The sequence below is a fragment of the Battus philenor genome, unplaced genomic scaffold (genome assembly GCF_028537555.1).
Source record: "Battus philenor isolate CCGP_79_NKW_IND1 unplaced genomic scaffold, ilBatPhil1.0.hap1 SCAF_12, whole genome shotgun sequence".
NCBI classification, from domain to species: domain Eukaryota; kingdom Metazoa; phylum Arthropoda; class Insecta; order Lepidoptera; family Papilionidae; genus Battus; species Battus philenor.
The window spans coordinates 13,128,125-13,142,578 of record NW_027181674.1 but is presented as its reverse complement, the minus strand read 5'-3'; the positions used below and the strand labels follow the sequence as shown (position 1 = coordinate 13,142,578).

Genomic DNA, 14,454 nt, shown 5'->3' with positions numbered 1-14,454 from the left:
TGACGTGGCTTGCGTTATTATAATTTTCCTTTTTGTATCGTTTCGAACAAATTGTACTGCGATTCTCTTAATACGCTAATAAAAAATCCATTAATTACATATTATAGAGCCAATAATATAATTGATTTGTGCTGTCATAATTTTAATGTCGACCTCGTTACTGTAATGTCATTAGGCATTAACAAAACAAAGGATTTTCTATAACGTCAAACGTAAGTTTTATATTTGATAATGCGGTGAATATTTACTATCTACTGATATCAAGATATCAATAATCTAATTTTATTCTTTAAAAAAAGTTGTTTTGGAAACATTTTGGCGCCATTTTTATATACACAGATAAAAAAACACAACATGTCATTATATTTCTATTAATTATTAATTTTTAGTTGGATATTAAATTAAATAACATTGTAGTTAGTATTTATGTAATCTTAAAATATCTGTTGTACAATGTAGTCGTTCCAATAGTTCGAATTTTTTCTAGAACATTCTTAAGTTTTTCTTACTTGAAAGCATAGGTTAATAAGAATTTTCTTACTTATTATACTTATCAACTAATTTTGTAAATGAAAGAGATGATGGGTTTTCGTGCAGCTAATTTTTAAAAGACGTGCAAAAAACTATATATTTTAATAATTTTTTTAGTTTATTTAAAATCGTGTTTTTAGTTGCTGAAAATGCCGTATTAATCACTTTTTTGCTCAATATTCCCATGGCACTGATGTCAAAGAAATAAAATTACTTATTAGCTGTTTATCGATGTAAGAACTCGTTAAATTACAGGTCAAATATAAACCGGTCTAAAAACAATCTAAACAGGAAAGAAGATTGAACGCGTGAGAACAATACTTGTAAAAATTATCTTTAATCAATTAAACGCTGAGTAAAAAAATACAATTTTATGTACATCTAAAAGTATTATTATATATAATCTATTTACGCGATGTTTTTTTATTAAAAATTGAATCTATATTTCCCTTAATCACGCCATAACCTAAAAACGATTTTAGTGATTTGAATACCTTCTATTTTTTGTAAATTTCCTGGTTCTTTGTAGATGATTTCTATGAAAAAATAATAGAAAATTGTACAGAAAGTTGACAGTTTTGAGAAAATGAAGTAACTTCATACATCTGAAGCTTTGGCGAAAGTTCGCGATGAATTTTAAGCAGTTTACATTTAAAATTTACATTTGCATTTAACTGCTGCATTGGCCAGTATTTATCGATAATAACACTTATTTATTTATTAAATAAAATGATGACTCTAAGATATGTTGATTTTTTCTGTTGGAATGGTGGACCAATTTTGTACAAACCAACTTCTTGTCGTACAAAATCTGTCGGGACAGCTTCCAATTGATATTTTTAATTGTGATAAGAAAATAATAAATTAAATAAAATTTTTGTTTTTGTTTTATACAATTAACGTATCTTTTAAATTGTAATTCAGTATACCTACTTTAAAATGTACATTAGTTTTAACATATTACGATTTGCTTCTGCAAGTCACTTACGATATTGGATGCATATCCTTGGCTTCTTTATGTCGCAAATGTTTTTTTCGATATATTCAAATCTTTCGACATTGTATGTAATCTTTAATTAAATGAATACACGGATGTGTAAGAATCGTTTAAATTTTATAAAAATACTATTTAGATGTTCATAAAAGTGTTTATTTTCGACCTTTGTTTTTTAGGTTATAAAAAAATCTGAAACATAATAGAATTTAACATATCTTTGAAACAGATTAAATAAATATTTCTAATTATCATGGTGTTCGATATTATTTGTTTTCAATATTATCTCTCTGCCTGACAGAGCTACAGCATCACTTTGTTCGAATTGACAGACCGTTGAAAGCCCTTAGTCTTTACCCTTTTACCATAAAAACGCTCCAGATATCCCCTATAAACCTAACCTATAAAATTATTTATATCATCGGTTTGGCAGGCAGCCAAGTTCGTAGCCCTATTAATAAAAATCAAATCTAGATACATGTTAAAAAACAAAATTATCATAAAATAAACTATTGTGCGCTCCACGTTTTCATAGATTACTTTAATTACACAATTCAATTCATAAATACAGTAAAATCAACGACAAAACGATAAAACATACATTATATATTTTAGTGCTTCACTAAAAAATTATAATTTTTGTTTGTTTGGTTGCCTGTTTGTAATGGCCCCGAAAAGACACTTCAGCTAATGTTCACATAAATTCAGAGACGCGGATAAACCGCAGACAACAAAAAAAAACATTCCCGTTTATAGATTGTTGTCGGCATGATATCTTATCATGTTTACTAATGCGTTGTGCGTTCAGTGAAAGTGTTTCTTAGTTTCTAAGCAATAGAAGTCAATATAACCTCTTTTTTTCGTTTATTTCACGTACCAGATAAACAAATGCAATTAGTTATTAAGGAAGACCCAATTACATAAACGTAGTTAACGTTTGCTCTTTGTTTATTTAAAAGAGAATAACTTTCCAGTTTACAAAGTCATGTAATTAATAATAGATCTGTGGTTTACGTTTTGAATGGGTTAAAAGTGTTCAACATTTAAAAAAAAATGTTCTAATCGTGTGTTTTCGGTTTTTAAAAAATTAAAATCGTTTGAATTAGAAACCAGTGAAACTAATCATTCGATCGTGATATGACAGGTGATAAAATTATGTTACAAGCGTCTGACGTGTTTATATGATTATTCGAATTTAAATGTTTTTTTAACTGTAAATTTCAATGAAGGAATTAATAATTATATTATCTATACTTTTTTATATGGTTTGAAAAAAAAACTTTATTTTTTCACCACATGAAAACCAAATTACTATACAAACGTATTCTAATTTTGACACGTTTATGACAAGAAATCTAACTATTAACTTTTTATCCAATGTAGTTTTATTTTTAATACTTAAATTTTTCTATTAAAGTTTAAAGATTTAAATAACAGTAAAAGAATTATTCACTAGATTATTATAAATATATTGCGTGTATTTCTTAACATAATTAATTTGTCTATTTGTAACTTTTAATTATACAAATTAAAAAAAAATTACTCACATTAAAACAACAACAAATAAATATGAACAGAGCGCACACACACTCCCGCAGTCGACGCACGCTGTTACTCAAAACCATTTCACCGAATTTTACAAATCAACCAACGAATTCACTTCACGCACATTTTGTTAGGGAAATTTAAAAAAAAAAGCGTTTTCCGATCGCGTAGCTGTCTGTAAATATGACAGCGGTTAAAACAACTGAGCTGATATCGCAAGCAATCTTATCACGTTCAATAAGATATCAATATAGTGCCACACATTGGTCACCGTCCGGGCCTAGACCTTCCGATTCGAGCGCGTTTCAAAATACGATAAATGTGTCGCATCGGTCTCACCTCCAAATGGGATATGAAGTTAATTTAGCTGAATCATCATTATAAATTCTTTTTTAAATCATTTTTAACTTGCACGTTTTAATTATGCTCCTCGGTTCTCTCTAAATCAATATGCACATGCCTTTAAACTGTTCTCATAGCAATCTAGATATCTCTACACGTATATCATACAATAAGTATAATATTTACCATGTGTTCATAATATTGTATATTTTTTTATTTTTCTATCACATTTACACACCCGCCTACTTGTTATCTTTCCACCACTCTAGTTTGACAACTAGAGAATGCCTAAAAGGAATTAAGTCTGCCATTAAAATTGTGTAAAAGAGTTATATATTTATTTATATTATATATATTATATTATTTAAGTATTTACACTTTATTGTGGACCAAATTATAATGAAAAAAAAATCTTGAAGGTCATGTAACAAAAAATATAGATATAAATAAAAGTCGTTAAAAAAATAATATATGTCATTAATAATTTTTGAATACCTTGACTAGTATAACAACACTATGCTATAGGATAGCTACAATATAGCACACTACACTGAAGGAATTTTAAAAGACAACAATTTGTTTAATTGCTTTAATTGCTGCCGCAAGAACATTTTACAAGTAATCACATAAAAACGCCGATGGACTTTCTTGTGGGTTGGTCGGATGCGTTCAGAACCCTTTTATTTTAAATTGAATTGTCATTTTAAATAAACTCAACTAAAAATATTATAGCATTTTTCTCTTAACGTACACAAGTGATCAATGTAAAACATGAACTTATCACAAAAGACGAGTTTATTCAATGTCTTCCGTATATTCAGCCATTTGCTTTTGTTTTTAGAATGTTACGGAACATATTCATAATTTTTTTTTATTTTACCACAAATATGTAGCCCTCATTTGTATATTTATTACATATCATCTTAGTCATCATTTCAACTGTATGAAATCCATTACTAGGTAAAAACCTGTAACATATATTTCCAATAAGACCCGTTGGAACCGGTCTGCATATAGCGTCTTCCACAAGCCTTAACAAAGACTTCTGTTCACCTTGTGATCTACACGGCAGAACCTTAAGGTCCAAGCGGTTACTTGCTATACCGCTTGGCTACATCGTAACTATGCAAGTAATGTTGCAAGGATTTCTTTTTGAATCTAATCAATGTGGCTTTATATTATCTGTGGCATTATTAGAGAATAAAACTACCTGAGTATTCTTCCTGTATACAGATAAAACGACTAAAGTAAAGAAAACATTGTTATCCTTAATTAAAATAATTCCACTCGTATGTTAATTTCGCTAATCGTTTCGGAGACAAATGCGTAAATTAACATCTATTTGCATTTTCTTTTTTTTAATTTAGAGAGCAATGTCGTGTTCATTACACGGGTAAGTATTCGCTTTTAATTTTTTATTTTCAAAATTCGGCGATGGAAACAAATCCAATAACATAGATATCTTCCTGGTGCTTTTTAATTTTTTGTCTAGCACGGTTATATACCAGAGCTGTTCATAAATCTATAGTGTTGTATCTGTTGATTTTAATGCTGCTAGTCCGGAGGCTTTCGCAGATTCATCGGAACTGAGTTCGCAGAACTTAACTGAATGAAACTGTAGGATTCTTCCTGCGTCTGGTAGGTCATGAGGTAGTAACAACACGAAGTCCTAAGTAGAATTGCGTATATTCATTTTATTCTATTGTTTTGATAATGTTACTGCTGCTAACTCCAAGCTTTTACAGCTTCGTCTGTGAACTATACTAAAAACTAAAGCGTTTGTCAGGGGCGGCTTAACCTATAGTGCAGGGTGTACAATGCACACGGGTGTCTCACACGGCCGTCTGAGACAACTAAGAGCATCGTCTTGGACCATCATGCTCGCTTATTTTCGCAACAGATATGTGCTACAGGCATAAAAACAATGAGTGTTATTCTGTCGTCATAAAAAGAAAGGCCGTAACTAATGCCATACTGTAAGCTATATCTACTTATAATATGGCTTGTTGAAATATGAAAAAACTTTCTTTAATAGCAAAGTTAATAGTTATAGCCGGGGGCAAGGGGGGTTCAGGCCTAGGGGGCGCCAGGGTTTCATTGCACACGGGCTCTACACGAGCTAGAGCCGCCCCTGGCGTGTGCTTCAGAACCTACATTTGACGATGGAGGTTGAAGCCACGAAGACCACACTTACCTGATCGTGTCGGTGTTATATTCATTCGAGCTTCGCTCGTATTTATGCCTGTGTAAATGAACAATTTTATTTCTGTGGAATTCCCCTTTTCGATACGCCGCTGATGATTACGTAATGTTGCTCCTACAAAACTAATTCGATTTCGCCAGTTATTCGAAGTCGTTCGCACGAAGGTAGACTACACACATGAGTGTATAGTGTAACGACTGTAAATGTACGATGTAAAATGAAATCGAGGAGTACTCGGCGATTAAATGTGATGAATGAATGCGGATCTTGCCTCGGATCGCCCTCGCTGTGTGAGGCTGGGGGCGTACCCAGAAGCGAAACGGTTTGTAAACTGTGTGCTGCTTTTATGCATCCTACACATGCAATGGTTCTGAAATGAAGAAAACAGTCTAATGAACGCAGTGTAGGTTAGCCGCCGTAAAAGTGAAAAGTCGACCACGTCAAGGTCATTGGAAGATGATGGTTGTAGACTGTCCTTTTAGAAATCTAGGGGGGAAGCCTATGTCCAACAGAGGATACTGCTTTTTCTGCATTTATTATGAATATTCTACTAAAGGTCCTCGACAATGTTCAAGAATCACACGTCTAACAAATAAAAGTAACATGGAATTAACTTGTGTAAAACCTATAAATCATGATTATTTTTTATGTATATATCGTGCCTTACTTATTTTACGACAGTTATGGCGGTCTATGATAATAATATTTTGATAAATTACATTTTTATTAAATATCATTCGTTTACATATTTCTCTTGAATTTTCTTATCATAAACACGGTTCGAGTTTCAGCTGATATCGTGGTCTCCAGCATGTGGTAATTCTAAAGAAGGTTCATTGAAAGGTCGCTAAGATCGCTTTGGAGGAAGTCGTTCTGAGCGATCTTAGCGGCCTATCAATCTCATGGAATATCTAGTATTTTCATATATTTTATAGTATATATTAAAATAAAACTGTGATAAAAAAGTAAGGTGAATATGTTTGTAAAATGTTAATTCTTTATTTATTCTTCCAAATTAATTTCATCCCCTTCGAAATAAACCCCGTCCGATGAAGCACACTTTGGCCAAAGCTTTTTCCAGTCCTTGAAACTCTTTTTCCAGTATATCCTTCAAGATCTTCTTCTATTCAGTTTTTACCTCTCGAATCGTGTCGAAACAGCGTCTCGTCGTTGGCCTAAGTTTGTTGAATAGCTAGAAGGCGCACAGAGCCAAATCAGGCGAATAAGATGATTGCGGAAGGAGTAGAGATATTTAGGTTTAAAGATGTTCTCTAATCTAAAAATAAAAACAAACAGAATGCCTACTCCATACGGAATGATTGTATCAGCTCTTTATACATCTGAGGTAATAATGTCATAAAGAATTTCGACAGTTTCATTATGACCAAAATGACGATTTAAAGGCGACATATTCTGATGGTGGAGACTTGGACCGCCCCCCGCCACTACCAGTTTACTGTGTAGCATAGGACTCCCCTAATTTCGACAAATGCGCGTCGTATCGAATGGCACTATTATTCAGGCGTTTATCAACGCTGTGATTTGTTGCGGCATTTTTCTTGTAGGCGGGTATACATACCAAAATTACATTTTTAAAATTTCCTTCTACCTGTCTGTTTATTCTGGCTAATATATGAAATGTAGTATCATTTTGACGAGACATATACTGACAGGTAACTGATGCAACAAGGAGTAATTATGGCTACTTTTATTTTATAAATTCTTAAAAACAGACAAAGGTTATTCTAATATTAAAAACAGACACTCCAATTTTATTTATTTGTGTAGATATTAGAACGAGGATAAGACAAAAACTGTTTAAAATATATATTGTTTATTACAACTCAGAATTATATTAAAAAAAAACAATATAAATAAAAACTTTTTAAAATATACACACTTTCAAACTTAACTCCGACACTATAAACCATATTCTAATGGCAGTTCAAGTTTTATTAATGGTGTAATTAAACTTAAGAAAGTAACAATTATATTCTTTGATTTGCTTTTAAGCTGTGCTAACAGTCTGCCGGTGTGACATGGATGCATGATGAAGTATGGCCGACCAAACAAAGGATGTTCTTGCTGAGTTATAACTGAATAAAATTCCTCCCGTGTTATACTGGAAATACAAAGATAGTTTAAATCACCAACAGATTGCACACTTATGTTTAAAAAGGACATTACAGTCATTAGTTAAGAAAACCTTTGTACAGATTGATAAATAAAAATAAATGAATATTATAGCAATGCAAAGGATAATTCTAAACAGGTGTAAACGCTTTAAAACTGTGATTATATTGCTGATATGTCAGCAAGAAGCTTTAACATTTATTTCCAATTAGCCTGTATAAAGTCAAATATGCTAGATTAATTTATTTCCTTAATTGAAATACATCAGAACAATAACTTCTGTCAATACAATTTGCAGAGATAGATATTAAATGATAATCTATTTTAATATGATAAAAATGAAAGGTATTCAGAATGTTGGAATTATTTTTTTTATATTAAAATCATATTATTTCTGAAACCATTGTTTTTTGGATAGAGTGTACTATATGTTTATTGAGAGCAACTTAAACTTAACTTAAACCTTTTAGACACAAGCAACCTGAAGCCATATGTCATAGACATTAACAAAGAAAAATTTTAAAACTACATCAAATTAATGTAACCATTGTCCTATTCTATAATCCAGGAGACATGAACATGGAGACCCCAGAAAAAACTGTCAACTGTTCTTCAGGAGCAGAGAACCTCATTTGTAAATTTTATTTATTTACACTTAATTTTACACCAAAGCTCTATAAAATAGATGAAAACGTAAATGTAACAAAATAGCATAGAATAAGTGGTCTTATCCTTTGAGGGTATCTCTGCCAGAAAATATTTGGATGGAAATAAGATATGAGGGAGAGGGCAGTTTAGGGTGTAGATGATAAAAACATTACAATACTGTATGAAAAAATGCAAGGGTATTATACTCATTTCAGAGTATAATGGACAAGTACATAAAAGAACCTTAGATATAGAGAAAGGTTCTCGAACTTAAACGAAATGTAAGACTATTGTAACAAATTGCACGACTGTTTCATATGGAATGCTAATATTCCAAAGTTACAGGGCTATTTATTCACCTGCGGGAATAATATCATGATGAATAGTTTCCACAGTGATATAGTCCTGTCAAATTATAGGCGTTACTCAATGTCCATCATCTGTCAACAAGACGTCTTTTTGGTTCAAGTGTGACATGGGCGATAACATATGAAGGTTCAAGTTGGCAACTAATATATTGGCGTTAAACACTTACTTAATAGAGAACACCTGCCGAATATCTTCAAGGCTTAATAAGGATCCAGATGAGTTCCAAATATTGAAACTAAAAGATGGAACACCATAGCTTAAATTATAAAAAATTACGTATTCAACTTTACAAAGTGTCGATTCGTCGTGTAATTCAAGTGTAATAAACGATTCCTTCCTAATGTAAGACTTGTGTATTTCATCACCACGTTCATGAATCCGCCAATCATCATTTATTTCATCCGATACTTCTACAAAAGCCTTTATTGATGTTACAAATTCTTCAGCAGTTAAGGCAAACTCGTCCATGAATATAAATTATTAATTTGATGAGAATTATATGACTGTATGTGTATTTATAATCCTACTACTATTTATTAATCCTAAAATTTTCACCGCCTTTTTAAAATACATGGCATACAATATTAGATCGTAACAATGTTTACCAACAATTTAGATGTCAAGTTGACAACTGAAGAATAAGGAATTGCCATGACATATTTTTACTTTTATTATAATTTTTAAAGTGCGACGTAGTCTGCCTTTTGGTCGTCAATAATCTTATTAAAGTGTTATCGCAATATAATATATTAGCGGTTTTGTACCTATCAGGCAAAAATTTTCAGTATAAATACAGGGTACTCTTACTTAAGAAAGCTTACATACTGTAAAAACAGAGAAATTTTAATATAATGTGTATTATATGTATAATATGTATTCATTGGTCATAGTTAAAACAGTGCTCTTTAAACCACACTTTTGTAACTAAGTGGATGAGGGCAATTAATTCTAGCAGATGTCTATAGCAAAGTAATTTAAAGGTATGTTTACACTTGGCTATTTTTTAATGCAATTCAAAAATTCGTCTTCGTTTTTCACTGTTAAAGATGCTAATATTACTAATGAAAATTTATAGACTACTATTATACAGTATCATCGTCCAAAATACTAATTTTTGGGTTAGATAGTCTCAAGATTTTATTAATGTTTGCATCGTACCTTTTTACATTAGCCTTCATGAACTTATGACATTAGACACAGAACTTTTCACTGGTCTAATTTCAATAAAATTGACTACATATTAGAATGTTTTGTCCAAAGCAGGTATATCATTTACGAAAAGATTTATTGGCCAATAAGCTAATAGAACAGCAACTTTTAATTTTTTTAACTAACAAATGTAGACTGGTCTTGGGTCTCTTTGAAAACGTATATTTACCTCGGTATGACTAATTGATGAATAAAATTATTACATACGATGTAGAATAATTGTTTTAATATGATTGTTTTATTATTTTATCAAAAATTTATGTTTACAGAACAAATAAAATAATGTGAACGTTAAACCGGTTTACAAAACTCACATAGCTTAACGCTAATAGCAGTGTAAAGAACTATTATTAGCTAATATATACTAAATAGATATCAGTCACAGCTGATCATATTGATAACAAACAGGCGCTTGTTTAGTAGTGAAGTATTTAAATAAGTTTCATTATTTGGACTTTAGTTTCAGTTAATAATTGTTGCTGTGAGGTTATACACACGTGTACGTAAAATATACCCTTGTTGAATAAATATTCAATATTCGGTTAGTAAATTATACTTTTTATATGATTTATTCAAAGACTATTTAACTAAGTTTCGTAAGTTTTATTAAATGCGATTATCATGTTTAACTTAACATTAAATTAGTTTTAATAGACAGTTCTTCTTATTCATCTAAATTTTTTTATACATTTTTATTCTTTGTTTTAAACATGTTTGATCAGTATTTATGAATATTTCATAATATAGTTGTCTTTTTATAAAAAGCATCCCATAGCCATACGAACATACTACGTCGAACTTACTAGAACAATAAAGAATATCCCAAAGCAACTTTTTATTTTTTCAATATATTATATAATTCTATTTAAAAAATATATTTTTTTAATAATTTCTAGACAATAATTTCATAAAAAATCAATGAAAAGGTGTGCATGAATTTTTAAGCAGCTATATACTTACATTCGTTAAATAGATTTATAAGTCTAATTCATTATTATGAAAATTATTAATATCCTCAATATTTAAGATCTTTTACCTACATGTCGAAAATGTATAAATATTTTTCGGAAGAATGGTTTGTACTAACACAAAAATTTTAATTCAAAAATAAACATTTAACAATGAATAAAAAAATATTAACTTTTTTATTTCTCAGATAATCATAATGGATGTTATGAAAAAAAACTGGTATACAGAATCATGTGAGATGTGGCCGGGTGGCACGTTCTCATTTGAAGTGAAGGAGGTTCTACATAAAGAAAAGTCACAGTATCAAGATATTTTTGTATGCGATACCACTAGTTTTGGCCGAGTTTTAGTTTTGGATGGCATCATACAGTGCACGGAGAAAGATGAATTTTCCTACCAGGTAAGGAAGCCGATCCTACCACAAATCTATAGGGGAATATGTTTAGCAGTGGACATCCTAAAGATGTAACAGTTCTTGTGATGAAAGCAGCTTCAAGGTTGAAACATCATGCGTGGTGAGTCCAATTCTAGACAGTATACCACTTGTAACAGAGGAATACTTTAAGACCTTGCCATTTGCACATGTCACCTTCAAATCGTCATGCTTAGGTCATAATGAAACTTAACTTGTTCTTTGGTAAAATGAAGATAAGATGAAAAAATTTTTCTAGTTCAAGTCTTTTTTTTTAATAAAATACAATAGTATAGTCAATATAGTACATATACCAAAATTTATAACAAAAATGAAAATTATGTGTTAAACAGAAAATGGTTCATATTTAAAATCCACTAAATAATGTTTATTTTTCTCTTTACATCACTTAAAATAAGTAAATGTAAAAGACCATGTCATATGATAAAAATAACCAATTTTTTTAAATTTTTAGGAAATGCTGTCATTCTTACCACTGTGTAGTCACAAGAATCCAGAAAAAGTTTTGATTGTTGGAGGTGGAGATGGTGGTGTTGCCAGAGAAGTCTCCAAACATCCCAAAGTCAAAGAAATTGTTCAGGTTATTATTAAACTCTTATTTAATTATATTATTCATTTGACATATATGTTCATAGGCATTTGGATGTATATTTATAGGAAGATTATGTGAAGGTTTGTTGTCGAAAGTATTGAAAAAATACATAGTTCAAGAGATGGATAAACTTTAATGATCTAATTATAGAATTTAATTTTCATATAATAACCCTTTAAGTGTTGGTTGTTATGGAATACATTTTTGTATTAATAAAACTCATGTTAAAAGCTCATATTGAATTGATTTCCTATATTAGGAATTTTTTAATTTATTGCTACTGAAATCACTGAAGCAGCCTCCAAAAATGCTACGAAATTATAAATTAAACTTTAAATAATTTTTAAATAAAATAAATTCTAGGGGGAATTTTGAGATTATACATATATTTTTAATTTAACTCTGATGATAATGTTCTCTTAATTCACCAAACTCCATGTAATGAGATGATAATATATTTTGAAAGCATTAAGATAACATTTACATTATCTAATGCTAAGCATATGTACACAATGTCGAACTTTGTCTTTGTTCCCTGATAATGTTTGTTGTACTTGAACATTTATAATATAATAGATATTGTACGAATTATAATATATTGTTACATATTATATATTTTATATTTCGCTGATTGGTTTTAAGTGTAAAAGCTATAAAGTGAATGTATATCCAAGACCATTTCCTGACATTCTTTTATCTCCTCACGCTTTATATCCCTTGTGTAATCATCGCGGCTGTAATAATATATTGTACAATATATGATATTCTATTATTCTATGATTTTTATGATACTTTGTTACTCACAAACGATATTCATCAGAAATCAACAAAATAATCTATTTTACATCACTGAAAAATAATGCAAAAGGGTGAATAGGTGAAAATACACCATCCGAAAAATCAATGGTTTCAGAAATAATGGTATTTATTGACGATAATTATTACGAAAAAAAAATAATATTCAGAATTCAGTTTACTAATACTAAAATTAATTATGGTTTTCCTATTGTCCCTACAGACTTTGTTCTGCTAGAAGTTATTACACTGTCGCATTTTAATAGAAAAGTAATAAATAATGTTATACATTTTAGTGATCATTTTATACAGGCTTTTAAACCTATTTCCAATGATGGATATAGGTATAAAAACTTCGAAGCATTTTGTTGACAAATTAGCTATACATTGGCCCCCCTTTAAAGCTTTGTACACCTTTAACAATCATCCTGTATAGTGCAGAGTGAGTGATATTCATAACATTATACTGTCCTGGACTGACTGGCTTTGACAACACCTTTTATCCTGAAAGTGTGAAGTATAGAATAAAAATACCATAAACTATTTTGAGGTCAATAACTAATGACACCTGTTGTGTGTTGAATAAGTGTTTTGGTTTTTAAATTTTAAGCAAAGGAAAATTTTAAATGTGAAACTCTAATTTATTCTTATCTCATCATTTTTAGTTTCTCACCTAGATATATATTCTTTTCGCCCTATGAATGTTATAATTTTATGTGAAGTATTAATGATTACTATATTATTTTTTAATTCAGGTGGAAATTGACGCAAAAGTGATAGAGGTATCGAAGAAGTATCTACCCTTCATGGCAGTTGGTTTTGAGAGTAAAAAGCTGACTCTACACATCGGAGATGGTTTTGAGTTTATGAAGAATCACAGTAATGAGTTTGATGTTATTATAACCGACAGCAGCGACCCGGTGGGGCCAGCCGTCAGCCTTTTCCAGGAGGACTACTTTGCACTTATGAAAAGTGCGTTGAAACCGAATGGCATCGTTTGTTCTCAGGCAGGAACATTCTGGAACGATATCAACTTGGTGACTAACACGTTGAAATACTGCAGGAATCAGTTTGCAGTTGGTGCTTACGCGTACACATCCGTTCCAACGTATCCATCGGGTTTGATAGGTTTCGTTATCGGCTCCCTTGACCCTAATGTCAAGTTTGGCAGCCCACAGATAACGTTCACGAAAGAGGAAGAGAGGTCAATGAACCTTAAGTACTATAATAGCGATATACACAAAGCGGCTTTCACGTTGCCCACCTCCATTAGGAATCAACTCGCTTAATGAAACTACAGTCTTTTGTACTTAACTGTGCATTTATTTCGCTTATCGTTCATGCATAATATAACTTGAAGTTAAAAATTTTATTTTATCTATAATTATAAATATTGCCTTACAATTCGAATTATTTACAATTCAGCATTTAGCTGACAGAACTATTAAAGTGTACGTAAAGAATACTCATAAATAATGAATTTACGACTGCATTCCAGCACATTCCTAAATATAATTGATATAGTACTTCTTTATACATTTATATAGGTTAAGTAAATATATATCGAATAATATTGTACCTAACTGATGTATACTTTTGTATGAATTTTTATATATGTTTTTTATTGTTATAATGGGAAATATAAATTTTATTTTATTAATATATATGCGTTTTAATTTCTCAAAAACTTA

General features: G+C 30.4%; 3 protein-coding genes across 3 annotated transcripts in view; 1 reads left to right on the top strand and 2 right to left on the bottom strand.

Annotated features, from left to right (window-relative positions):
- LOC137932638 (phospholipid-transporting ATPase IF-like) overlaps nucleotides 1-3,458 on the bottom strand; it is a 44,703-nt gene extending 41,245 nt beyond the window's left edge. The window contains exon 1 of the mRNA XM_068776257.1: nucleotides 3,073-3,458. Within this exon, the coding sequence (XP_068632358.1) occupies nucleotides 3,073-3,150 (78 nt within the window). The 5' untranslated portion in view covers nucleotides 3,151-3,458. The remainder of the gene's footprint in view (nucleotides 1-3,072) is intronic.
- Nucleotides 3,459-7,517: 4,059 nt separating this feature from the next.
- Atg10 (Autophagy-related 10) lies at nucleotides 7,518-9,364 on the bottom strand. Its single transcript, XM_068776746.1, has 2 exons — nucleotides 8,932-9,364; nucleotides 7,518-7,737 (listed from the first exon to the last, which is right to left on the bottom strand). Exons 1-2 carry the CDS (start codon nucleotides 9,231-9,233, stop codon nucleotides 7,536-7,538), a joined length of 504 nt encoding a protein of 167 aa, XP_068632847.1. The 5' UTR covers nucleotides 9,234-9,364; the 3' UTR covers nucleotides 7,518-7,535.
- Nucleotides 9,365-10,429: 1,065 nt separating this feature from the next.
- Nucleotides 10,430-14,423, top strand: SpdS (Spermidine Synthase). The gene is made up of 4 exons (XM_068776202.1): nucleotides 10,430-10,515; nucleotides 11,131-11,343; nucleotides 11,831-11,956; nucleotides 13,519-14,423. Exons 2-4 carry the CDS (start codon nucleotides 11,140-11,142, stop codon nucleotides 14,050-14,052), a joined length of 864 nt encoding a protein of 287 aa, XP_068632303.1. The 5' UTR covers nucleotides 10,430-10,515; nucleotides 11,131-11,139; the 3' UTR covers nucleotides 14,053-14,423.
- The last annotated feature ends 31 nt before the right edge of the window (nucleotides 14,424-14,454 follow it).